Raw genomic sequence first — 25,702 nt, 5'->3', positions numbered from 1 at the left:
CTGCCGGCAGTGGTAGCAGCAGAGGTGTGATGGGGCGTCCCCTCTCACCCCTGAGGGCTCCTGGACTGTGAGAGGGGGCAGGCCGGGGTGAGGGACCTCCCCTCCAGTGCATGAATTTTCATGCACTGGGCCTTTAGTATATATATATTTATGTGAATATATATATGTGTATATATACATATATATATATATATATATATATACACACACACATATATATATGCGTATATATATAATTTAAATGTGAGATTACCAGAAAATTCCCTGTGAATCACCTTATTTCTTTTGATATCTCCCATTCACTCATGCATATACTGAAACAATAACACTATAGTGTAGAGCAAGAATGTCAAACCCGTGGCCCGCAGACCGCATGCCTCATTTATTTGGCCCGTGTTAGCCTTTGAGTTTGACATGCTTGGTGTTGAGCATCTACATAGTGTAAGTATGATTACTAGTGTCCTTTGAAGTATGTAATGAGAAATATATTTTTGGAGTTTTAAGCCCTCTTGAATTATAGAGGAGCCTTATATCTTTTTCCTCTAAATTTTTAAAAATATTGTTTCTTGAATTTAGGAAAATTGATGTAATTTAGATTTTAGATTTGCTAAAATTAGATTACACCCAGTCTTTTTCTCCAATCCTATGACATACTCTAAAATAACAAAATTTAAGCTCTTTAACACTTCTCTCTTACATCATCTCCTGCCTTTACCACCTTCACACCTTATGTTCCAACAAAATTGGGCTGCTTAAAATTTTCTAATCCAGTTGACTCCAGAGCTAGTGATAGAAATTAAGTACATATACAAAAACATATCTTCCACATGGGTTTTTCCACTTTATAGGAGAGTAAATGGCTAATGATCATGTCAAAAATTTTAACAAAATATTGGTAAGGGGCCCTGACCGATTTGGCTCAGTGGATACAGCCTTAGCTTGCGGACTGAAGGGTCCCAGGTTGGATTCCGGTCAAGGGCATGTACCTTGGTTGTAGGCACATCCCCAGTGAGGGGTGTGTAGGAGGCAGGTGATTGATGTTTCTCTCTCATTGATGTTTCTAACTCTCTATCCCTTTCCCTTCCTCTCTGTAAAAAATCAATAAAGTATATTAAAAAAAAATATTGGTAAGGGGATTTTCAACTCTAAAAAAAAAAAAAATGGAGGAGGCATGGTTGATTAAAGCATCTTCTCCATATGCCAAGGTTGAGTGTTCGATCCCTGGTCATGGCACATACAAGAATCAACCAATGAATGCATAAGTGAGTGGAACAACAAATTGATGTTTCTCTCTCTCTTTCTCTTCCCCTTCCTCTCTCAAATAAAAAAATAAAAATTTAAAAACAAATAAACAAAAAAGTGAAGAATATTTAATTATAATATTTTTAAAGCATAACAAGAAAACAAATAAATATATAAACTATACATACTGTGTTAGGTTAGGTGGCTCAGGAGGCGGCGCTAGAAATAGAGTCCAGTGAATCAGAAAAGAAAGGAAAGGAAAATTTATTCTGCGTCCCCGGGAGACCCATGTACCCCCAAAGACAGGGCACGTGGATTCACGCCGACATGGAGGGGGGCGCTTTTTTTTATACTGCGGTTGGGTGAGGGGCGGGGACATGAGCTGAGGTATTCAGTTGAGGAAGCTTCAGCTGCAGGGGGGTCAGTAAGGTATTCAGGAATGAGTCAGTATCTGTGTGGGGGTATGTGGATTCAGGGAGAAGAAGCCAGTATCTGTGTCTGGCACGTTGATCTGTGAGAAATTCCAGGGGGAGTCCATTGTCTCATCACATGCCTGCATGTATCCGATCCTGGGCTCTCTCCGACCTAACATACTGGAATTAAGATTCTTTAAAAACATCACTTGACATTACAGACTAATGCAAAGATTAGTGGCTTCAACTCTGCTTGCACTGACAATACTTGTCATTCCAGGAGAGGTATTGTATGTAAAGCTAAGAGTAAACAGAACCTAAGTAGAACTCCTAAGATTGCAGTTCTATACCTTAATTTGGACAATTATCTACACTAATAAAAGAGAAACATGGTAATTAGCGTACGACCGCTACCCTTTTCATTGGCTAATCAGTGAGTATATGCAAATTAACTGTCAGCCAAGATGGCGGCTGGCAGCCAGGCACTGAAGCAAGCATGAGGCTTGCTTGCTGCAGACTCCAACGTTCCCCGCCTCACTTTCCGGCCTCTCAGTTGCAACTCTAAGAAACTATTACTATGTTGCAAATAACAAGCTAAACAAAAGCCCAGAAACTGGCTTTCAGTCAGCCAGGCTTTAGCAACATTGTATCGATGTTTTTAGCAGCAAGGCCTCAGAGCTAAAGCTGGCCCAGAATAAAAAAAAAAAAAAAAGAAAACAAGGAGCAGTTGGAAGCTTCACTCACTCGCTTCCGGAAAACAGCCCTCAGCCCCTCACCCAGACTGGCCAGGCACCCCAGTGGGGACCCCCACCCTGATCCAGGACACCCTTCAGGGCAAACCAGCCAGCCCCTACCCATGCACCAGGCCTCTATCCTATATAGTAAAAGGGTAATATGCCTCCTGGCACCGGGATCAGCATGACAGGGGGCAGCGCCCAAACCCCCTGATCGCCCTGCGGCTCTGTGTGTGACAGGGGGTGGGGCCACAACCTCCCTATCCACCCTGCTCTGTTCGTGACAGGGGAAGGCACCCCAACCCCCTGATCAGCCCTGCTCTGTGCCTGATAGGGGGGGAGCTCCCCAATCCCCTGATTGCCCTGAGGCTCTGTGTTTGACAGGGTGCGGCGCCCCAACCCCCTGATCCGCCCTGCTCTGTGTGTGACAGGGTGCGGTGCCCCAACCCCCCCCCCCCCCACGGGCCCTGTTCTGTGTGTAACAGGGTAGAGCCATAACCTCCCCATTGGCCCTGCCCTGAGTGTGACAGGGTGCAGCGCCCCAACCCCCTGATCCGCCCTGCTCTGTGTGTGACAGGGGGCGGTGCCCCAACTCCCCTATCGGCCCTACTCTGTGAGTGACAGCGGGGAGCTCCTCAATCCCCTGATGGGCCCTGGTCTGTGCGTGACAGGGTACGGAGCCCCAACACCCCTGATGGGCCCTGCTCTGTGAGCGACAGGGGGGAGCTCCTCAACCCCCTGATGGGCCCTGCTCTGTGCGTGACAGGGTACAGAGCCCCAACACCCCTGATGGGCCCTGCTCTGTGCGTGACAGGGTACAGAGCCCCAACACCCCTGATGGGCCCTGCTCTGTGCGTGACAGGGTACAGAGCCCCAACACCCCTGATGGGCCCTGCTCTGTGCGTGACAGGGGGCAGCACCCCAACCCCCTGATGGGCCCTGCTCTGTGCGTGACAGGGGGTGGCGCCGCAACCTCCCCATCGACCCTGCCTTGAGTGTGACAGGGGGTGGTGCCCCAGCCCCCCAATTGGCCCTACCCTGAGCGTGACTGAGGGTGGCATCGCAACCTCCCGATCTGCCCTGCTCTGTGGATGACGGGGGTGGCGCCCAACTCCCCAATTGGCCCTGCTCTGAGCCTGACCAGGGGCTGCACCTAGGGTATGGGTCTGCCCTCTGCCACCCGGGAGCAGGCCTAAGCCAGCAGGTCGTTATCTCCCGAGGGGTCCCAGACTGTGAGAGGGCACAGGCCGGGCTGGGGGACCCCCCCCGCCCCCCCCCCTCCCGCCCCGAGTGCACAAATTTTTGTGCACCGGGCCTCTAGTTGATTATATTTAACAGGAAATACAGTTGACTTCTCATAGGAAATAAGCTCCTCCTGCACTATTTTTCCTCCCACTGGAAAGAAAATATTTTGACTGAGAAAGTAGAATAGAAAGCCAGTTATATAAATGGTGTTCAAAACAAAGTTATTGATTTTAGACTTCATTATAGCTTGTGTTCAAATAAATCAAAAGAGACCTACGAGAGAAACTGAGAAAATAAAATAAAAACAGGGGTTATTCCTGTCTCTTTAAAAGGTCACTAAAGAAAAAAAGAGGATGAGTCACAAACTACCTCAGCAGAGCTGAAAATTGGGGCAATTCCCCAGAACTCTGTGTGGGGAAGTGGGGGTGTAGTGTGTTACTACTTAGCAAACAAGCACCTGGCAACAGCAGGGCAGTGACTCAGGACAGTGACTGCTCCAGAGAGGGAGGAAATGGCTCAGCCACTGCTAGAGGCAGACCTGAGAGCTGTGTCTGAATAATCAGTACATGCCAGGCTCCATTGTCTTAGAAAGAAAAGGTCAGACTGTTTATCCTTTATTCTTCTTAAACAACACTCCAGTCACCTCTGATTTTCACATTAAAGGCAATTCTACTGTATGCTGTGATGTTAGTCTCTATCCAAACTGTTCTAGAACTTCATAAAGGGAAGTTAATAGAGTTAGATTATCTTAAGAATGAGAGAGAGAGAGAGAGAGAGAGAGAGAGAGAGAGAAGAGAGAGAGAGAGAGAGAGAGAGAGAGAGAGAGAGAGAGAGAGAGACTAATCTGAGGCTAATTTGACAGATAATGTGCCAAGATTTTTGGGTTCTTGGTTGGTCTTTTAGGAAAGACCTAAAAACCAAAAAAAGTCAGAAACTACAAAATGTAAGTTCAGCCCAGTTTTAAGGAAGGGTCATAAACAAGAAAGAAATGAAGGTAAATCAATCCAAAAGATAAAATGTGTGGACCTCAATTATTATTGTGCATAACATCAAAACAAGCTGAGCACATACCTATCATCTCTGTGAAGCACTCTGAGTTGCTTCTGAACCTAAGGAATCCTGTAGCCAGAAAATCAGAAGTCAAAATGAAATCTGAATTTATCTTTTGGTATTGGTGAGAGCTCAATAATAAGAAAGTCTTATTTTGCTTGAAATCACTCTTTATCCATTAGATTGTATAATGCCTGTTGTGACCTATTTGAGTTGTATCTGAATTTTAAAAATCGTTGTTCCATAGATTTAAACAGGGCACTCCTGAAGCTCTTTGAAATGTAAGAAGTCTGATCCTACCTTATTCCTGGTGATCTTCTTTGAAAGCATGTAAGTGTATTTGTTCCAAATATTTCTCCAAAGGAGGTTGCCAACCATCTTTTCTTGACTTGATCCCCAAATACTAATGTCCTGGTGCAGACCTAACCTCCTGTAAAATATTGCGTCTCTATGTTAAATAAACTAAAAAAAAAAAAAAAGAGTCTGGAGGCTTTGTTGGAAATAAATAATAGAGATTTGTTCAAGGGTCTTGGAGTTTGCAGATGGGATACACAGCTAGGCAAAACCCCAGATGTTTTCCAAAGAAGAAAGAAAAGTTTAAAACTTCTTATAGTAAAAGGTACATTCTTGAGAAATGTCAGTCCTGCATTCTTAGACCTAGGATTGGTCCAGGATGTCAGGCAGTCAGGATGATTCATGCCATGTGGTCTGGAAGGAGGGTGCCAATAAGTCTGGTCAGTCCCAGACTGGTCTGGATAATGGATGTCTGATTGGATGTATATGTGAATATTTCAGAGGGTAATCACTGGGTACAAGAGCCCTTCAGGGGATAATTAGAAGGTTACCTAGAGGTCCAGATGTATATCCAGGCATTGATACAGGACTGGAAAGTTAAAAAAAGTTGAAGTTCCCAGGCTAGTTAAACAAGGGCGATGTCTTTCCAAATGCCTCAAACTTCATATGTTAATTATTTCAGCAGCTCCGTGAAAATGACTCCATTTTATATGCTCCATATTTTCACTCTTTCCTCACCTAAAAAATAAAAACAAAAACAGAATGAAATGAAAAATGACAAAGAAGAGCTCTTAAAAATCAACAATATGGCCCTAACCAGTTTGGCTCAGTGGATAGAGCGCCAGCCTGTGGACTCAAGGGTCCCAGGTTCAGTTCCGGTCAAGAGCATGTACCTTGGTTGCGGACACATCCCCAGTAGGGAGTGTGCAGGAGGCAACTGATCGATGATTCTCTCTCATCGATGTTTCTAACTCTCTATTCCTCTCCCTTCCTCTCTGTAAAAAATCAATAAAAAAAAAAAAATCAACAATATAGCTCTGCCAGCTTGGCTCAGTGCTTGAGCGTTGACCTCTGAACCAAGAGGTCACAATTTGATTCCTGGTCAGGGCACATGTCTTGGTTGCTGGCTCGATCCCCAGTGGGGGGCATGCAGGAGGCAGTCCACCGATCAATAATTCTCTCTCATCATTGATCTCTTTCTCTCCCTCCCCTTCGCTCTCTGAAGTTAATAAAAATATATTTTTTAAAAAGCAACATGTTAGATGATAAGAGATGAAAAGTTATCAGAAAATAAGATAAAAGTACAAAGAAAATGTAATATACATTCTAGGGATTAATGTAGGAGAACATTTGAGGAAAGAGGAGTTTCAGAAAAAGAGCACAATAAAATTTCCTGGAACTGAAGCCATGAGTCTTCAGATTGAAAGGACCCCATTAAGTGTCAGCAGAATAAATGAAAAGAGATCCACACCAAGGCATATAGTCATCATATTACAGAACATGAGGGATGAAAGAATTTTGAAACTGTATTTCAAATCAGTTCACAGGCAAGGGAATAGGAACTGCATGGCATCTGACTGCTCAGAAGCAATTTAGCAACCTAGGAGAAAATTAAGCCATTCTTAAAACATTTTTGAGACAATGATTTTCTTTTCTTCTTTCCCCGTTTATTGAATTTATTGGGGTGACACTAGTTAATGAAATTATACAGGTTTGGTGTACAAGTTTGTCAACACATCATCTGTACACTATACTGGGTGTTCACCACCCCAAGTCAAGTCTCCTTTCACCACCATTTATCCCCCGTCCCCAAATTTCCTCCTCCACCTCCCACCCCAGACAATGATTTCTCTTAGACAAATTAATGGTTAAGTATGAGGGTAAAGAAAAACATTTGAAGACAAATAATACTTCAAATGTATAGCTTTTGTAGGAAACTACTGAAGAATATACTGCAACAGATGAGAAATTACCTCTGATCACAAACTTCAGGGACCACAGAAAGGAAGCGATTTGACACAGGTAGGAGGCAAAGGAAAGTCCCAGAGTAATAGCGAAAGGACACCCTAAATGATAGCTGTGCAACAAACCCACAATCAATCAATCAAGATTTGAGCAGAAGTTGGGGGTAGCCTCTGGGAAAAAAAATAGAATTGATAAATTATCTGATATGTTTGAGCACTGGAAAATACTGGTATTTGACAGATATGATGGAACATGTATAAAATTTTTCATGAGAAATTATAAAATGAGGCTGTTATTGTTAAGAAATGACAAAATGTGGCAATGATTAATTCTAGGAAAAATAGTGTTTTACAGGAAAGAACATGACTCTGAAGTGTCAACATTTACACAGACATGCAAACGTAACTCTAAATACCAATTTAACCAAAAATCCTATATCATAAAAGCCTAATATGTAAGTTGTCCCCTGGACCAGGAGTTCAACCAGGGGACTAGGCCGGCTGGCCAACTGCCTGCAGCCCCTCCCCACAGTCGGCCCCGCCCTGCTGGCGGTGGTGGCAGGTGGCTAGGGGAAGGGAGGCCCTGACCAGCAGCTGGCAGCTGCCAGCACGTTAAGCGCCCAGCCTGTTTTGTCTTTTGGACGGAAAGTATAGTGTCAGTCACTGGTGACTGACATGGCGCTTAACATGCTAGGGACCCTACCCATGCACGAATTTTGTTCACTGGGCCTCTACTTGCATTATAACTATCTTGGGAGAGTGACAGATATAAGGAAAGTGGGATTGGTAGTAGAAGAAATATAAATCTTAATTTACCATTATGAGACATTAATAAATAAATTTGAAATTGATAAATAAGACACACCAGTATAAACAGATTACTTAGACATATGAAGCTAAATACCAGGGGGAAAAAAGGTAAATGTTAAAAAGAGTTTCATCTGGGATAGGAGATGGAGATGAGCAAGGGATTATAGTAATCATAGTAAGAATACTGTATCTTTAAAAGGTTATTACTTTACTTAATTTCTCTCTCCCTCTTCTTTTCTCTTACACGTACACACACACACACACACTTATATGAACTATGACTTTGAATGTCCAAAGAGAGAAAGCCAAGAACAAAGACTGATTTCCATTTTTATCACAATTTAGCTTATGGACTTCCTTGTCTTGACTGCTAAATGATAGCAAGACCTTGAATGGAGATGACAGAGTTAATCCCAGGACGTTGGAAGTTTTCTGGGACATAGTTTGCTGGGTTAAGGTTAGGATATGAGTGGGGCTAGGGCCCTTGGAGGGCTGTTGGGGTGCTTTGGGTAGTATATTACAAGTTAGGTTGCCCAGAGTAGAGGAGCAGAAGCACATACCAGCCTTGCCACTAGCCCAAATCATGTTTTTGTGCAAATTAGAAAAAGAAAAAACAACCACTTTCTCAAGCCATTTTATTGCCATCTGCCAGAAAATCATGGAAATAAGTTCATAAATCAGGAATGACTACTGATGTGAACCAAGACCTGTAGAATCCTGTAACAGCTCTCCCTATAACCAAAGGTGAGAAAAGTCTTGCTTACAAACTAATAAAATGTCTCAGACTCAATCCCTGAGAGGATTTGAGTGCTCTGAAGAAAAACATTTCCTGTTTCATAATTTCCTTAGGATTATTAATATTCTTCGGAATATTTAGATGATTCATTTCCCCTAAACTAGGATCTATAAAAATGGGATATGTGTCATATTCATTTCTACAAAGCTCATAATAAACACTGATAATTTCACAAATGAAAGACTAATGTATTAAAAATGATAAAATCTGCACTAACCGGTTTGGCTCAGTGGAGAGAGCATCAGCTTTCGAACTGAAAGGTCCCATGTTTGATTCCGGCCAAGGACATGTACCTTGGTTGCAGGCACATCCCCAGTAGGAGATGTGCAAGAGGCAGCTGATCGATGTTTCTAACTCTCTATCCCTCTCTATTCCTCTCTGTAAAAAATCAATAAAATATATTTAAAAAAATTATAAAATCTTTGCATTCTGTTACTAGGATTTTATTCCTTTCACTTTTGAAAAGTATAGAACCAGGGCTCTCATGACAACCTGTTTTGTTTTTTTTTGATTATTAAATGTATTAAGGTAACATTGGTTGATAACATTATATAAATGAAGAGCATTCTCATAGTAAACTTCAATCTTAACTTTAACTATTAGGTCATAAGCCACACATCTAAGTACCTCATGTAAGTGGAATCGTACAGTATTTGTCTTTTTTGTGTCACTGGCTTATTTCACTTAGCACAATGTCCTCAATGTTCATACATGTTGTAGCCAATGTCAGAATTTCTTTTTTTTTAAAGCATATAATATTCCATTGTATTTATACACCACATTTTGCTTATCTATTCCTCTTTCCATGGACACTTGAGTTACTTCCATGTTTGAGCTATTTGGAATAATGCTGCCTGACCATTGGTGTACTGGTCTCTTTGAGACCCTGCTTTCAATTCTTTTGAGTATGTACCTAGAAATGGAATTGCTGAATCATATGGTAGTTCTATTTTTAATTTTTTGAAGAACCATCATACTGCTTTCCACAGTGGCTGTAGCATTTTACATTTCCATCAAAGGTGCAGAAGGGTTATTTTCTGATTTTGGATAGAAGCCACCTTAATGGGTGTGAGGTAGTAACTTGTTTATATTATTAGGATTATTTGGCCTACTTTGAATAGTTTGATAGCCTAAGTACTTTTGTTTCTATTGATTATTTTTTAGTCTATTTATAAAGCTTTGTTTTGTTGTTAGCAATTAATAGATAAAACATACTGCTCTCATTTTCTGAATATTGATCTACAGCATTTCTGACACAAAATAATCAGTGACCTTGAATTGATGACAATATCACATGTGCTTTCCAACCTTGAAATTTGATGTAAAAGTCAGAAAAACAAACGGGTTTCTTTTGTTTGTTTAAGGATTATATATTTGACTAGAGGTCCGGTGCACAAAAATTTGTGCACTCGGCGGGGGGTCCCCCAGCCCGGCCTGTGCCCTCTCACAGTCTGGGACCCCTCGGGAGGTAACGACCTGCTGGCTTAGGCCTGCTCCCCGGTGGCAGAGGGCAGGCCCAATCCCTAAGTGCAGCCCCTGGTCATGCACAGAGCAGGGCGGATCAGGAGGTTGCGATGCCACCCTCAGTCACGCTCAGGGTAGACTGATTGGGGGGTTGGGGCACCGCCCCCTGTCACACTCAAGGCAGGGCCGATCAGGGGGTTGGGGCGCTGCCCCCTGTCACTCACAGAGCAGGGCCGATCAGGGGGTTGGGGCGCTGCCCCCTGTCACTCACAGAGCAGGGCCGATCAGGGGGTTGGGGCGCTGCCCCCTGTCACTAACAGAGCAGGGCCGATCAGGGGGTTGGGGCGCTGCCCCCTGTCACTCACAGAGCAGGGCCGATCAGGGGGTTGGGGCGCTGCCCCCTGTCACTCACAGAGCAGGGCCGATCAGGGGGTTGGGGCGCTGCCCCCTGTCACTCACAGAGCAGGGCCGATCAGGGGGTTGGGGCGCTGCCCCCTGTCACTCACAGAGCAGGGCCGATCAGGGGGTTGGGGCGCTGCCCCCTGTCACTAACAGAGCAGGGCCGATCAGGGGGTTGGGGCGCTGCCCCCTGTCACTCACAGAGCAGGGCCCATCAGGGGGTTGAGGAGCTCCCCCCTGTCACTCACAGAGTAGGGCTGATAGGGGAGTTGGGGCACTGCCCCCTGTCACACACAGAGCAGGGCGGATCAAGGGGTTGGGGCGCTGCACCCTGTCACACACAGAGCCGCAGGGCAATCAGGGGGTTGGGGAGCTCCCCCCGATCAGGCACAGAGCAGGGCTGATCAGGGGGTTTGGGCGCTGCGCCCTGTCACGCTGATCCCGGTGCCGGGAGGCATATTACCCTTTTACTATATAGGATAGAGGCCTGGTGCACGGGTAGGGGCTGGCTGGTTTGCCCTGAAGGGTGTCCTGGATCAGGGTGGGGGTCCCCACTGGGGTGCCTGGCCAGGCTGGCTGAGGGGCTGAGGGCTGTTTTCCCGCTGGCAGTTGACTAAAAGCTCCCAACCGCTCCTTGTTTTCTTTTTCTTTTTTTTTATTCTGGGCCAGCTTTAGCTCTGAGGCCTCCCTGCTGAAAACATGGATACAATGTTGCGGTCCGGGGTTGACTGACAGCCGTTTTTGTTTAGCTTCTTATTTGCAACATAGTAATAGTTGCTTAGAGTTGCAGTTGAGAGGCCGGCAAGTCAGGCAGGGAACGTTGGAGTCTGCAGTTCCTGGAGGAAGCAAATCTCCCTGCTCGCTTCAGTGCCTGGCTGCCGGCCGCCATCTTGGCTGACAGTTAATTTGCATAAGGATATGCTGATTAGCCAATGAGAAGGGTAGCGGTCGTATGCCAATTACCATGTTTCTCTTTTATTAGTGTAGATAATATTAAGAATTACTGATAGATAGATTATTTTTTTAGCTATGATAATGGATATTTTGTGATTATATTTTAAAAAGTGCTCTTATCTTTTATAGATCCCTACTAAAATGTTTAAAGACAAAATAATATTTATGTCTAAGATTTGCTTCAAATTAATTCAGTGGTGGGTAGGGGATAAGAGCAGGTAGGTTATAGATGAAAAAAAGATTGGCTATCAATTGATAATTGTTGAAACTGGGTGATGTATTCAGGGAGGTTTATTATATTAGTCTCTATTTCTGAGCAAATTGTGATTTTTTTCCTTATAAAAAGTTTTTAAAGTTGTGTTTAATCTGTTAAATTATTATTTAAAAAGATAACATTGCTCAATAGGTTGAGCATTATTCTGTGCACTGAAAGGTGTCCGGTTTTATTCCTGGTCAGGGCACATACCCAGGTTTCGGGTTTGATCCCTGGTCGGGGTGCATACAGGAGGCAACAAATCTATGTTTCTCTCTCATCTCTCTCCCTCTCCCCCTCCCCCTCCCTCTCCCTCTCCCCCTCCCCCTCCCTCTCCCTCTCCCCCTCCCTCTCCCTCTCCCCCTCCCTCTCCCTCTCCCTCTCTCCCTTCCTGTTTCTCCCTAATCAATAAAAATATTTTTTAAATAAATAATAACATTTGTTAAGTACGGTGAGAGGAGCCTTTTAGTTAATTCAGAAAAGAAAAATGTGAAATGAAATGTGTATATCACACTCACATATTGCTTTTCTTGCATTTGATCCTTACATAGATGATTGATCTTAAGTAATATTAAATTTATATTATATTTTTAAAAATTACTAAATATTGCATAATTAGTTGAATGAAACTGAAGCAAAAGAACATTACGCTTGAATTGATGCATAATCAAATCATGCCACTTTCTGCCTACAAACCATAATACAGCTCTATCCAACAGAACTTTCTGCAGTGATGGAAACATTCTATGTCTACTCTGTCAAATACGGTAGCCACTAGCCACATATGGCTATTGCCCTAGCTATATGGGCAAGTGCTTAGTGGGACTGGAGAATGGAAGTTTACATTTTATTGATTTTCATTTATATTTTTAAACACTGTCCACTAGAAGATCTGACAAGTTATGTTTTTCAGTGAAGATATATATCCCTCTGACAAGTGAAAAATAAAATTACAAAGTTAATCCATAAATTAAAAATTTGAATTAGAAGTCATACTACTTGACCTAATATACATTATAGATGTTAAATGTTAAACTGAGGTAGCATTATAAATAAATTGCCTATAAATAATGTTACAGATTTTAAGTGTAGTTAGTCAATTATTATGTGTCTTGTTTTAATATTTCAGTAGAGTACCTTATTAAGGATTTTAAAAATATATATGTTTTTATTGATTTCAGAGAGGAAGGGAGAGGGTGAGAGATAGAAACATCAATGATGAGAGAGAATCATTAATCAGCTGCCTCCTGCATGCCCCATACTGGGGATCGAGCCTGCAACACAGACATGTGCCCTGACAAGGAATCAAACCAGGACCTCCTGGTTCATAGGTCGACACTCAACCACTGAGCAACACCAGCTGGGCCCATATTAAGGATATTTAATAGCTACTACTATTACTACTCCTACTGGAATGCTTAGTATCTGAGGCACTATTAAAGCATGTTATATCTATTCAGTAATTTTATATGCATTTAATGTGTTAAGATTAACACGTTTAATCCTTATACCAACCCTATCAGATAGGTACACTATTAATATTCCCATTTTTCAATAAAGAAACCAAGACACAGCCTGGCCGGCATGGCTCAATGGTTAAGCATCAACCTATGAACCAGGAGGTCATGGTTTGATTCCTGGTCAGGACACATGCCCAGATTGTGGGCTCGATCCCCAGTGTGGGGTGAATAGGAGACAGCTGATCAATGATTTTCTCTCATCATGGATGTTTCTATCTCTCTCTCCCTGTCCCTTCCTCTCTGAAATCAATAAAATCAATTAAAAAATAAAAAGAAACTAAGACAGAGAAGTAGTAACTGACTCAATTTTATGCTAGTAACTGCTGGGACTAGGATTTGAATCCAGAAATATGGCTTACGTCCACATTCTTGATTACTTTGCTATTTTCCTCTCTTGCAATGTGTTAATAAAGAATTTTTCATCACTTTGAAAATAAACCAGTATAGGGTATTGTATTATAAGGTTAAGTGAAAAAAGGTTATAAAATCAAATATAGAGAATTATTCACTATGTTCACTTCTCCAGGCCCCAAGAAACTATACTTAGGAAAAAAGTTTAAATATGCATTTGTATCTCTTTCTGTATGTTCAAAATGTCTATAATCAGAAAAAATGTTTATTATTAAAATTATAAAGCATATTTAAACATTATTTCTGGTTTACATTAATATTTTATATTAGAGACAATCTAAATCTAGATTTCATAAAAGTTCATTAAAAATTCTCCTGAGAAGTTTGGTCATATATGTTCCCAGATGCTCACCCTGAGAATTACATTGGTCTTAGTTGAGTCTGAAGAAGCTTTTGCTTCCAATAAGTTATTAAGCCCATATTCCTTAAAGATATGATTTTTATTGTCAGATACATAAAGTTAAACTTCATTTTTTTTCTTGAAGAGAAAAATCGTTGGTACTCCATAAAACTGAACTCTTTGAAATGACATTGTAATCTCTCTGATGTTATTATTTAAGATTAGGTCATACTGAAGTAGGGTGGGGCCCTAATCTGATATGACTAGTGACCTTTTGTTACTAGAGGCCCGGTGCACGAATTTGTGCACAGGTGGGGTCCAGCTGGCCCGCCCCAATGGGGGCTGATCAGGCTGGCCGGCAAGGGGGGGAGGGCCCTGGAGGTTGGCCAGCCGACCACGCCCCTGACCTGGGGGCTGGGGGCAATCAGGGAGAGGGCCAGCTGGGGGGAGGGGCTGAGGGCCGTTGGGAGGAGCCGATCGGGGGCTCCCCAGTGCATGTCATAGTGTCCGATTGTTGGCCATTCCGGTCGTTCCAGTCTCTTGGCTTTTATATATATAGAATATTTTTTTAAATATATTTTTATTGACTTTAAAGAGGAAGAGAGAGGGAGAGAGAGAGAAACATCAATGATGAGAGAAAAATCATTGATCTGCTGCCTCCTTCATGCCCCATACTGGGATTGAGCCTGCAACCTAGGCATGTGTCCTGACCTGAATTGAACCAGGATCCTTTAGTCCACAGGCCAATGCTCTATCCACTGAGTCAAACCAGCTAGGGCATTAGTGACTTTTAGAAACAGAAAATTTGGAACAGATATGCACACAGGGAGAATGCCATGTAAAGATGAAGGCAGAGAACAGGTTAATCCTTCTAAAGCCATGGAATGCCAGAGATTTCCAGAAAACCACCAGAAGCTAGGGAAGAGGCATGGAACAGATTCTTCCTTACATCCCTCCAAAGGAACCAACCCTGGTCTCTGACTTCTAGCCTCCAGAACTGAGAGTCAATAAATTCCTGTTGCTCATGCCACTCAGTTTGTGGCTTTGTTACAGCAGTCCTGGGAAAGTAATACAAGTCAACTACAGACAACTCAAATGCCCATCAGGTTTTAAAGTATGGTATATTTATACAAAAGAGTATGTTGATGCAAGAAATGTCCAAACCTGTAGAGAATTTTTATAAGTTCATTTGAGCCATTCTGACTATATATGCCAGAGAGCAAAATCTTAAATGCTCCAGAGAACAGTTTGCAGCTTCTTTTATTCATTTGAAATTAAGGAGAGAAGATTACATGGAGGTGGGGGAAAACAAGTCAGGGAATGGATTAGAGGATCACAATTACTACATACCAACAAAAATGAACTAACTACAGCTACACTCAACAACACCAATCAATCTTACAAACATAAACAAAAGAATCATACTCAAAAGTATACATGTAATATAATTCCATGTATACCGAGTCAAAACTATAAATTAGTCAAAACTAATTTATGGCCCTGGCCAGGGTGGCTCAGTTGGTTGGAATGCCATCCCATACACCAAAAGGTTTCAGGTTTAATTCTCAGGCAGGGCACATACCCAGGTTGTGGGTTCTATCCCTGGTCAGGGCTCATATGGCAGGCAACCAATGGACGTTTCTCTTTCTGTCTTTGTCTCTTTCTCCCTTCCCTGGTCATCTGAGTAGTCATTTTTCAGGCATACAGATTCTTGAGTAGAAGACTGATCTTTACCTTAAGCAAGCTCTGTCCATTTTTTTTTTTTTTTTTGGTGCATTTAGTTTAACTCTTCTTTTAATATGCCCTTTTTCAGACCCCTCAGAAGCAAAACCACCTAGTTTAACACCTTTGAAAGAATTAAAACTACCCTTAAGAGAGCACATAATTTTGTTAACTATCTTGTAATCCAAGCTCCACCTTGCTTTTCCCCTATCTTCATGTATTCTTTCTTTCTTTTTGTTATTTAATTCAAAATGCATTAAAAAAGCTGCAAACTGCCATTCTGAGAAACATTTTCTCAGTCTGTTGAAGTCTTGCTCTGGGCCTATCCATTGTTTGGCTCAAATAAATTTTTACAAAAATTCTCTACAGGTTTGTCAGATGTTCTTACCTTAACACTGTTTATTGGACATTGATCTTATTACTACAGGATTCTTTGTGACTGAGCTGTAAAGAATTTCATCCTAGCCCTGGCTGGGTGACTCAGTTGGTTGGTGTGTTGAACTGTACACCAAAAAGATTTCAGGTTCAATACTGGTTGGGGCGAGTAAGAGAGGCAACTAATTGGTTTTTTCCCTCTTAAATAGATCTCTCTCTCTCTCTCTCTCTCTCTCTCTCTCTCTCTTCCTCTCTCTCTCTCCCTCTCTCTTCCCCTTCTCTCTCTAAAAAAAAGTCAATAAAAACATGCAGGCCTCCCCTGACCTTGTCAAGTTTAGTATGTAACCCCTTTTCCTATTCACAACCCTCAAGAGAGCACATAACCTTGTTAACTATCCTGTAATCCAATCCCCTGGCTTTTCCTTCCACTTTAATGTAATTTTCCTTAACTTCCTCCTTAATTTCAAACGAATAAAAGAAACTGCAAAACTGTCCTTCTCTGATGCATTTGAGATCTTGTTTCCAGTCAATTATCATTAGTTTGAGTCAAGTAAACTCCTAAATTCTTTACAGTTTTGGACATTTCTTACAGCAACAATATTGTTTAACAAATTAGGGCTGATTCCTGTTATGGGGAAAAAGATAGCAAATGATCATTAACATGTTTCAGAAAACCTTGACAGTCTAGGAGATATTTTTCTCTCCCAGTATTTTATACACACAGCCACACCCACATGCACATGTGTTTGTTTCCTTACCTGATGATCACACACTAGTTAGTCAAGAGAAACCTGTTATAATAGGCAATATACTCAGTGCCAGCCCTGCCCTTCTGTGACAGAAAAAAGGAGACATAACACCATATAATGTTCTGCTTTAGAATGGTCAAAGGGCCCGCTCTCCCTCCCGGAGCACTCCGGTGCCATTCCCTCTCTATTTCCCCAACAGGCGTGCATCTCATAAACTCAAAGGGACCCCACCTGGGGAGCAATGGGCAGGGGCAGCTCATCTCAGGCTAATCCCCTGAACCTAAGGCTCCCTTTTCTCTGATTCTATCCACCTAGTCTTTCTCCTGTTGCTTCTTCTATCCTAGGCCTTTCCTCGTTTCACTGTCCCCAGGTTTAATAAATGTACTTTCAAATTAAAAAAACAAACAAACAAATCAATGAAAATAGCCTTCTGTACTCAAGGTAAAGCAAAGCCATTTCAATAACTAATGATTTAGCCCAGTTTAAAATACGTAGTCCCTAAAGCAAAATAGCTATTGACTTGCTCACATTTATTACTCATGACCAAACAAAGGAACAATTAAAATGTAAATAAAAACGTTGTTAGGACTGAGATGTGGTTTTTTAGAATCTAAGTATACACTAATTGTTGCCTGGTGATGCCCCTCTATATAAATGTACCTATAAAATATAAAGCCTGGCCAGTGTGACTCAGTGGCTAGAGCATCAGCCTACACACCGAAGGGTCTTGGGTTTGATTCCTGGTCAAGGGTACATACATACCTGTGTTGTAGGTTCTATCCCTGGTTGGGGCGTGTGGTGGCGTGTGCAACCAATAGGTGTGTTCTCTCTCTCTCTCCCCGCCCCTTCCACTCTCTCTAAAAATCAATGGAAAAAATATCCTCAGGTGAGGATTAACTATATATATATATATATATATATATATATATATATATTTATATATATATATATACTTTGAATAATTATAAAGGCAGTGTTTATTAAATACATTTCATTTTCAAAATGTAATCAAATCTACAGTCATTGTATTTTCAGTTTGCAGCATTTAAATAAGCATGTGATAGTTTTCTCTGTCAGCTTGGTTAGCTATAGCCCCAATTATTCAATCCTGCACTAATAGAAGGGTTGCTATGATGATATATATTTTTTCCTTTATTTTCTTCCCCATCACCATTTACCCTCCTATACCCTCTTCCACCTCCCTCCACCTCCACAATCACCACACTGTTGTCTGTAAACATGAGCTCTTTCTCTTTTTTTCTCAATCTCCCTCCTCCCGCCCCACTTCCCACCCCAGGTGGTGAAGATATCTTGTAGGTATGATACATAATGTCACACAAGAAAATAGTAACAATGGAAGATAATGAGGGTTTTTCTGAAGATGTGAAAGAACAGTTGTAGTTATTTAACACAATTTTGATACTATTAACAGTGTTCTATCACTTTACATCTTGGTACTTGTCTAGACTGGATTCTCTAGGAAGCAGATGCTGATATAAAATTATGAATTTGAGATATTTATTGGGAAGTTAACATTTGGGAAAGTAAAAAGGTTTGGGCAGGAAAAATTGTCACAATATACTGCCGAGCTGACAAAGTCTCTGCCAGTTCAGCAGGGAGATCTGAAGAAAAGATTGGCCCCTACAGAGGTCCAGTGTCAGGCTAGGCCTATACCGCCACCTATTCAGTCAACGGCCAAGTGCCACCCTGAAAATAGCATGACCTCTATTGAAAGCTAAAGGAAACCCCTACAAAACAGCTGGCGTTCCTGGTTCATCACACTCCTTGCTGCTGGACAGAGTGCTTTCTTGACAGGGAATCCAGGCTGCTTACCTCCATATCTACCCCAGGACTGTAGGATGGCATTAGTAACATTTTGGTGGCTGTGTATTTGGGGATGAAAATTAATTAGGCTACAATAAGAGCTGTCAGCGAAGTGCACTAGAATTCTAAAATTCCACCTGGGTAATTTATAGTGGTACATGACCATCAATTCCTTAGGTAACTAGAGTGGTCACCACCACTAGATTAGGGGTTTAAAATATTGGATGTTGCTTAAGACCTCTAAAATGATAACAATATTGTTATTCCCATTTCATCCCAAATAAGTTGCTCCCAGTGGGACAACTCAGGGCTTGTGCTTGTGATGGCTCCTAACAGGTCAAACTGCCTTACTTGTGAAATGGGCAAGGTGAGCTCAGAATGGCTCTTGGGGGATGATGAGAATCATTTATTTCATAAAAATCAAGAAGAATTTAAGAAAGCCAGATGGGCTCTTTTTGATGCATCACTATTTTTATTTGTGTGTTCTGTGCAAGTTTCACAGTAGTGATGGACAGAAAAACAAGGGTTTTTGTGGGGGAGGCCAAGGGGGGGTGCATTATAGCACAGTGCTCAACATAGGAAAGGTTCTGGAGTGTCAGCAATTACTAGTGATTGGGCTTTGGACAGATTTCTGAACCCTCAGTGCCTCAGTTTCCTGATTTGTTAGACAAGGACTGCAATTGTGCCGACATCATGGAGTTGTTATGAGGATGAAATGATGTAACACATGCAATCCCAGGGCTCAATACCTGTTAGCTGTTATTCTACTTCTCTTTCTCCTTCCTCTTCCTTCTCCAATTGGGGGGGGAGGGGGGATGCTTTCCGGTTGAATTTTGTCACCTGCTCTCAAGATTAGCAAAACGTTCACAAAACTTGGGAGGAGGGTAAAATTGAGAGAGTCCATAAGTCTGACAGGATTCAGCATGTCTGCTTTGGGCCACGTCTTTGTTTTTCACCACTGTGTTCTCAGTACCGTTGTGTGTGAGGAGCTAGGTGTAAAAAAATGGCTGCTACCCTGAGCAGCAGTCTATTTGACAAACAAATGGACATATAAATGATAAATGGAAATCAAAGTACACATAAAAGTAAGTTCTAAATGTACTGTATAGACCTTAAGCAATGTAGGAATCTAGTTTCATTTTGCTGAAATTGGCTGGTGTGGATTTTTTTCCCCAAAATTATATATGATCTTTTTTATTTTTCTTAATATATTTTTTTTATCAGTGGCTATTGTTTTGATCATTGAAAGGTGATACCATTTGGGGTGAAATTGTGAGGATGAGCTCTTGTACAGTAATACAAGGAAATGTCATATGTTTATCTTAGAATTTAAAATACATTAAGTTAGCTCAAAAGAACGCAAGCTTAAATTTAAATGATATCATCATATCTTAATATTGTTAGCTTATTAATGCTTTCAACCACCAGATGTGTTAAGGTGGCAAACATAGGAAGAACTGATGAATGCTTTGAAAAAAGACTACCAGGAAGGCTTAGATTTTTTTTAGTTGTTGATTTCTCAATAAGTTTGTCTTTAATGTATTTTTACTATTTTACCTAGCCAATCAGGCTCATCCACTGGCCTTCTTCATTCCAGGAATCCCTTTTGGTCATTCAGTAGTTAAAGTAAAAAAGGTAGCTGGGCCAGATCATGTAGGATCACAGTTTTCAGACTATAGAAAGCAGGTCTTTGGGTTAAAAGGTACTTTACATTGCCCATCATACTCTTCTCCTCCATGGGGAAACATGCTCTGTGCCCTGTGGGAGATAACACACACACAGAGTAGGTCTGGGTGAAAAAAAAGGGCTTCTATGGAAAGTAACCTCATAGGGTGATCTGATCATAAATTCCTAACTGGGCAGGTTATGTGGGGTAGTCATGCCCTAGACATAATTTTAGTGAAAGGTTTTAAGCCAGCCCTGTCCATTGTTCTTATGCATGTAGGTTAACACACCTGTTAAATACTCTTCAGCCCTAGCGGGTTTGGCTCAGTGGATAGAGCGTCCGCCTGCAGACTGAAAGGTCCCAGGTTCGATTCCGGTCAAGGGCATGTACCTACCTCGGTTGCGGGCACATCCCCAGTAGGGGGTGTGCAGGAGGCAGCTGACCGGTTTCTCTCTCATGGATGTTTCTAACTCTATCCCTTTCCCTTCTTCCTTGTAAAAAATCAATAAAATATATATTTCAAAAAAAATATCCTAGCCCTAACCGGTTTGGCTCAGTGGATAGAGTGTCAGCCTGCGGAATGAAAGGTCCCAGGTTCGATTCCGGTCAAGGGCATGTACCTTGGTTGCGGGCACATTCCCAGTAGGAGGTGTGCAGGAGGCAGCTGATGGATGTTTCTCTCTCATTGATGTTTCTAACTCTCTATCCCTCTCCCTTCCTTTCTGAAAAAAAAAAAAAATCAATAAAATATGTGTTTTTTTTAAAAAAAATATCCTAGAGATGGACCTGCCTGCACGCTCCCCGGCTGGGTGAGTAATGAGAGGAAGTGCTGGTAAACGGGAGGCATGTCCTCAGGTGTCCTAGGAACGCGCTCCCTCCCTCCTCGCCTCTGCTTCTGCGTGGCGTGACAGTGCACCAGCCCGCGCCAAGAGACCAATCCAGGACGGCGACACCTTCCCCCGCTCGCCCCACCCGCCCCTTTCGCCATCGCCCACTCGGGACAGGCTGACAACCGAGACAGCGGCCGGGCTTGTCTGACTGTTCCATCTCCTCCCACCCGGCCAACGCCCCCGCCGCTCGCGCGCGGCCGGGCTGCCGCAGTCCCCAGCGAGCATGCGCGACCGGCCGAGCATGCTCAGTAGCGCGCGCGGCGCCCGGGAGCCTTGCCGAGCGGCTGCTGACGCGGAGGTCTCTGCGGCTGCGGTGGCAGCGACAGGAAGTGAGGCGATCCGACCGGGTGACCGCGACGGCGGAGACCGAGGCGGAAGGGCCCCTGCGGCGACGTCGTCTACCGGGTGGGCCGAGGGGGCTGAGCACCTAGGGGACTCGCCGGCTCCGAAGCCAGATCCCGAACCGGGCAGGATGGATCACCACCAGCTCGGGACTGGCCGCTACCAGGTGGTGAGTTCCTGGCCCCCGCCCCCGCCCCCGCCCGGCCTCCGGCGCCGCCGGTGGCCCGGGGACTATCTCCCGCCGCGGCCGCCGGAGTTCCCTCCCTCGGGTTATTCCCGGAGGGGACGTGCTGGCTTTTCCCCTTTTCTCTCCTGGCCGGACCTGCTTCTTTCACTGTCTCCCGTGGAGCCTGCCTCTGCCCTCCTTGGAGATCCTGCCCTGCCGACTCGGCTCCTTGCGTAGCCCCCCACCCCGCGTCCCCACCCTCCGCGCCGCTGTCAACATCCCCTCCATCTGAACATGTCTCTCAGATATATTTTCTCGCTTCCTCGATCGTTTCCTCATTTCCTGACCCAGCCATTTGTGAGCCATCCCCCTGGATTGTCTGCTGGAATGGCACTGAGCTCACGTACCTGCTGGGAAGGTGATCGGCGTCATAAGTGGAAGAGGGGGCGGAGCGGGGAGGGGGGGATGTCAGCATTACCGGGCGCGGCCAGATGGGGACCTGCCAAAACTTGGTGGGTTTAAACACGGTGCAGCTGGAGAGCAGTGGTGATGCGGCTCTGGTCTCCGAGCTCTAGTTAACCTTGTCATTTTGTCCTTTTTCATATTGCTGGTGTTAAAAGTGACTGTATTCTTTTTTTCTAACCCCGTATCATGCATGTATGTATGTGTGTATGTATGTATGTGTTTGCCGGTGGGGAAACAGGGAGTTTTACTAGAAAAATGCTAATCTTGTTAGAAAACACATTTTTCATTCAGTACACGGTTTTCCAGTTGAACCTTATAAACCTTTGTGTGTTGAAATGAGTGAAAAGTGTTCCATTTTCAGTGTCATGTTGTTGAATATAGTTTTCCCTTTAGTATTCTGGTAGTATCATTGGAGATTCTTTTTTTTTAAAAAAATATGTTTTATTGATTTTTTACAGGGAGGAAGGGAGAGGGATAGAGAGTTAGAAACATCGATGAGAGAGAAACATCGATCAGCTGCCTCCTGCACACCCCCTACTCGGGATGTGCCCGCAACCAAGGTACATGCCCTTGACCGGAATTGAACCTGGGACCCTTGAGTCTGCAGGCTGACGCTCTATCCACTGAGCCAAACTAGTTAGGGCTCTTTGGAGATTCTTATTGTGAACCCTATTTGAAAAATGGACCTAGCAATAGTGGACTATTTTGTTGCAGCTAAATAGCATCTTATTCTGTAAACTTTGAGATAGTAATTTATTTCGTTAAACCTATTTTACTGAGAATGGAGAAAAACATTAATATGCTTATGGTGCAATTAAATAGTACTCTGTGACATTTTACAAATGTATATATGTTAGTGGGGAGTTCACCTTTCAAATCTATTTGCACATGTGAAAGTTAGTTGTGAACTCGGAATTTCAATTAAGTGCATTTTGAGAAAAATGAAGGCTACTGAAAGATGAAATCCCAGGGTATGTAAGTTTGCATTTTTCTAAGATAAAAGCTCATGATACTTCCATTTCATCTGGTTTACATCTTGTAAAACCTCCAAATGATCCATATTCTGAATTCTTTGGAAATTTATCTTTTTTTTTTTTTCAGGACAGTTTGGAAAATATTGCTGCCAACATGTAAGGCATTTTTCAAGTTGTCAGTGTATATGGGTTTGGTGGTTTTATTTTTTTAAAAGGCATTCTTATTTTTGCAGACATTAACAAAAATAAAATGCAGTAGGTAAATAATGAGTACTATTGCCAGTGAGACTTGTGTTTTTTGTTTTTGTTTTTTTTGTAATCTTGTTTCTTTCCTGTTCCTATTTGTTTTCCTTAATGGCATTAGCTGATTTGAATTCTTTCTCTTTGGGGATTTTGCTTATCAGAATTAACCATGTTCTCATGCACAAGTCACTACTCAAAACATTTTTAACTGATGTAGCTGTGCCTTAAAAGAATTTATTATATTGTCACATTTGCTTTCAGTGGTTACAACTAGTTAAAACTTAACTATTAGTTTTTAAAAGTTTCTAAAATCAAAGTATTGAAATTTGCTTTTTCAGTTTTAAGGCTTTTGTTCCCTCTACACCATCTTTCAAAATAAGTGGACAATATCATATTTTATTGTGTGTGTTTTGTTTTCAAACTGGAGATATGTCCTACATAGACTTTGAATGGGTGGAGGCATTCCCTTAGAGTAGAGGGCAAAAATCAGTTCTAAAGATACTAGTCACTTTAAGTAGATAGGGCATCTGTTTGTTTTCCTTGAAGGTAAAGTGTTGAGAATCTTAGCATAGTTTAAATTTGGATTTTAATTCCTTTTACTACATAGTAATTTCATCTGGTTTTGTTAAAAACTGCCTGATCAATAACTTTAACTAGGTGTATGCCAGAGAAGCAGCTGACTTGGTTTCCAGTAGGCTATTATCTAGGGACCAATCTGTAGTTGTGGCTCGTATGATGAACACAACTTGTGTGGCTGCCTTTAGCTCAGTTGTTGTTGTTTTTTTAAACTCTGGAAAGATGAATAAATTTGAGTAATAAACAATTTAAGTTGTAAAGTTGGAGACAGGCAAGCATGCTTAGGAGTGAGGTATTTGGCATTCCATATTGGAGAGTTAGCATAGATGCCCGGGACCATCAAAATGACTTATGACCATTAACCAATGCACAAGTTTTATGTGGAAACTTTTTCCCATGGTCTCTTCCCTTCCAATGTTAAGTGGGTCTGAATTTTGTTAAGTAAAGCAGTGGATAACAGTGTAGAGCTACCAAAAGCCTTGATTGTTATCTGTCTAATTTCAGAAAAAGTCAGGTATGATAGGTAGTTTCATTGTGTTATGGGAAATTCAGTTTTGTATAGTAGGAAATAAGCAATGTTGCCAAACTATGAAGTAGTTGACATGGCTTGAAGCTGTTAGGCCACATTCTACTTTGATGTTCTGTATTTTAAAGGATTATGGGCCTGTAACAAGCTAACTGCTAAGATTTCAAAGGTATTCTGTGTCAAAGTTAAATTGGCACTGTATATTGTAGCAGTAGTTTCCCAAACAGTATTTCAGAATGATGAAATAGTCTTAGAAGATTTGTAACATATGTTAACATAATAAAACATACATTTGCATTTTAAAACCATGAGAAATTCTGAAGTATGATGGTTTGGATTTGTTTAACCTAGCCTAAACCTTGGCCACAGATTTTTGAAAGAAAATTTTAAGATTATATTAACATTTCCAAAATGTTAGTTTTCTATGAACATAATGAAGTGTTCATATTATAAAGATACTTTGCTCTTTTATCTGGAGAATTGGTTACCCTTGATAAATCAGCTGGGAAGGAGGTTGACTATTAATGGTTGAAAAAACGTGTTAAAGTCATCTGGGCTTATATTTAGGATGTGTTTTTTACAATTTGTGAACCCTTGGCTTCATTAGGATTATTATGAGTTATATAATGTAATATACTTACTATATATAGTATATACAGTGGGGCCTTGACTTACAAGTGTCCCGACTAACGAGTTTTTCAAGATACGAGCCGTCTCTCGGCTGATTTTTCGCTTTGAGTTGTGAGCTAAAATTCGGGTTACGAGCCAGCTTCAGATACCCCGCCACTAGTTGGCGCAGCAAACGTCACAGTGAACGCCACAACATCAGCCTAGCATCATGTGTCTCACTCGTTCACTTTATGATTTGACATACAAGTAATTTGAGTTACGAGCTCTGTCACGGAACGAATTAAACTCGTAAGTCAAGCCCCACTGTACTATATATACTATATGTCTACACTATATACATAGTATAGAGACTGGTACATGAAAAATAAATATTATAAATAATGTCAAGTAAATAAACTATAAAATATTAAAAATATTTCGGAGAAACCAAGATGGCGGCATAGGTAAACACTGGAAATTGCTGCTTCGCACAACCACTTCAACAGTACAACTAAAAGACAAAAACGGACATCACCCAGAACCACAGGAAGGCTGGCTGAGTGGAAATTCTACAACTAGAAGGAAAGAGAAAAGCACACTGAGACTCAGAGGAGGTGCGGAAGTAAAGTGCAGAGGTACGGGGGCACACGTGGATAGGGCTGGCAACTGAGGACGCGGTTGTCTTT

General features: G+C 42.2%; 1 protein-coding gene and 1 long non-coding RNA gene across 2 annotated transcripts in view; one reads left to right on the top strand and one right to left on the bottom strand.

The window, feature by feature from the left end:
• The window catches only part of LOC139006559 (uncharacterized), a 30,877-nt gene extending 8,807 nt beyond the window's left edge, over nucleotides 1–22,070 (bottom strand). The window contains exons 1-2 of the long non-coding RNA XR_011470753.1: nucleotides 22,031–22,070; nucleotides 5,530–5,716 (exon numbers count right to left, since the gene is read on the bottom strand). This is a non-coding gene — a long non-coding RNA (uncharacterized lncRNA). The remainder of the gene's footprint in view (nucleotides 1–5,529; nucleotides 5,717–22,030) is intronic.
• Nucleotides 21,339–25,702, top strand: part of NDFIP2 (Nedd4 family interacting protein 2) — a 71,074-nt gene continuing 66,710 nt past the window's right edge. Inside the window, exon 1 of the mRNA XM_070408871.1 lies at nucleotides 21,339–21,626. Within this exon, the coding sequence (XP_070264972.1) occupies nucleotides 21,339–21,626 (288 nt within the window). The remainder of the gene's footprint in view (nucleotides 21,627–25,702) is intronic.

The sequence above is a fragment of the Myotis yumanensis genome, unplaced genomic scaffold, assembly GCF_028538775.1.
Source record: "Myotis yumanensis isolate MYYU_CA2020_CCGP unplaced genomic scaffold, mMyoYum1.0.hap1 SCAF_3, whole genome shotgun sequence".
Lineage (NCBI taxonomy): Eukaryota > Metazoa > Chordata > Mammalia > Chiroptera > Vespertilionidae > Myotis > Myotis yumanensis.
The sequence above is the reverse complement of the archived record's forward strand: the minus strand, read 5'-3'. Positions and strand labels throughout refer to the sequence as shown.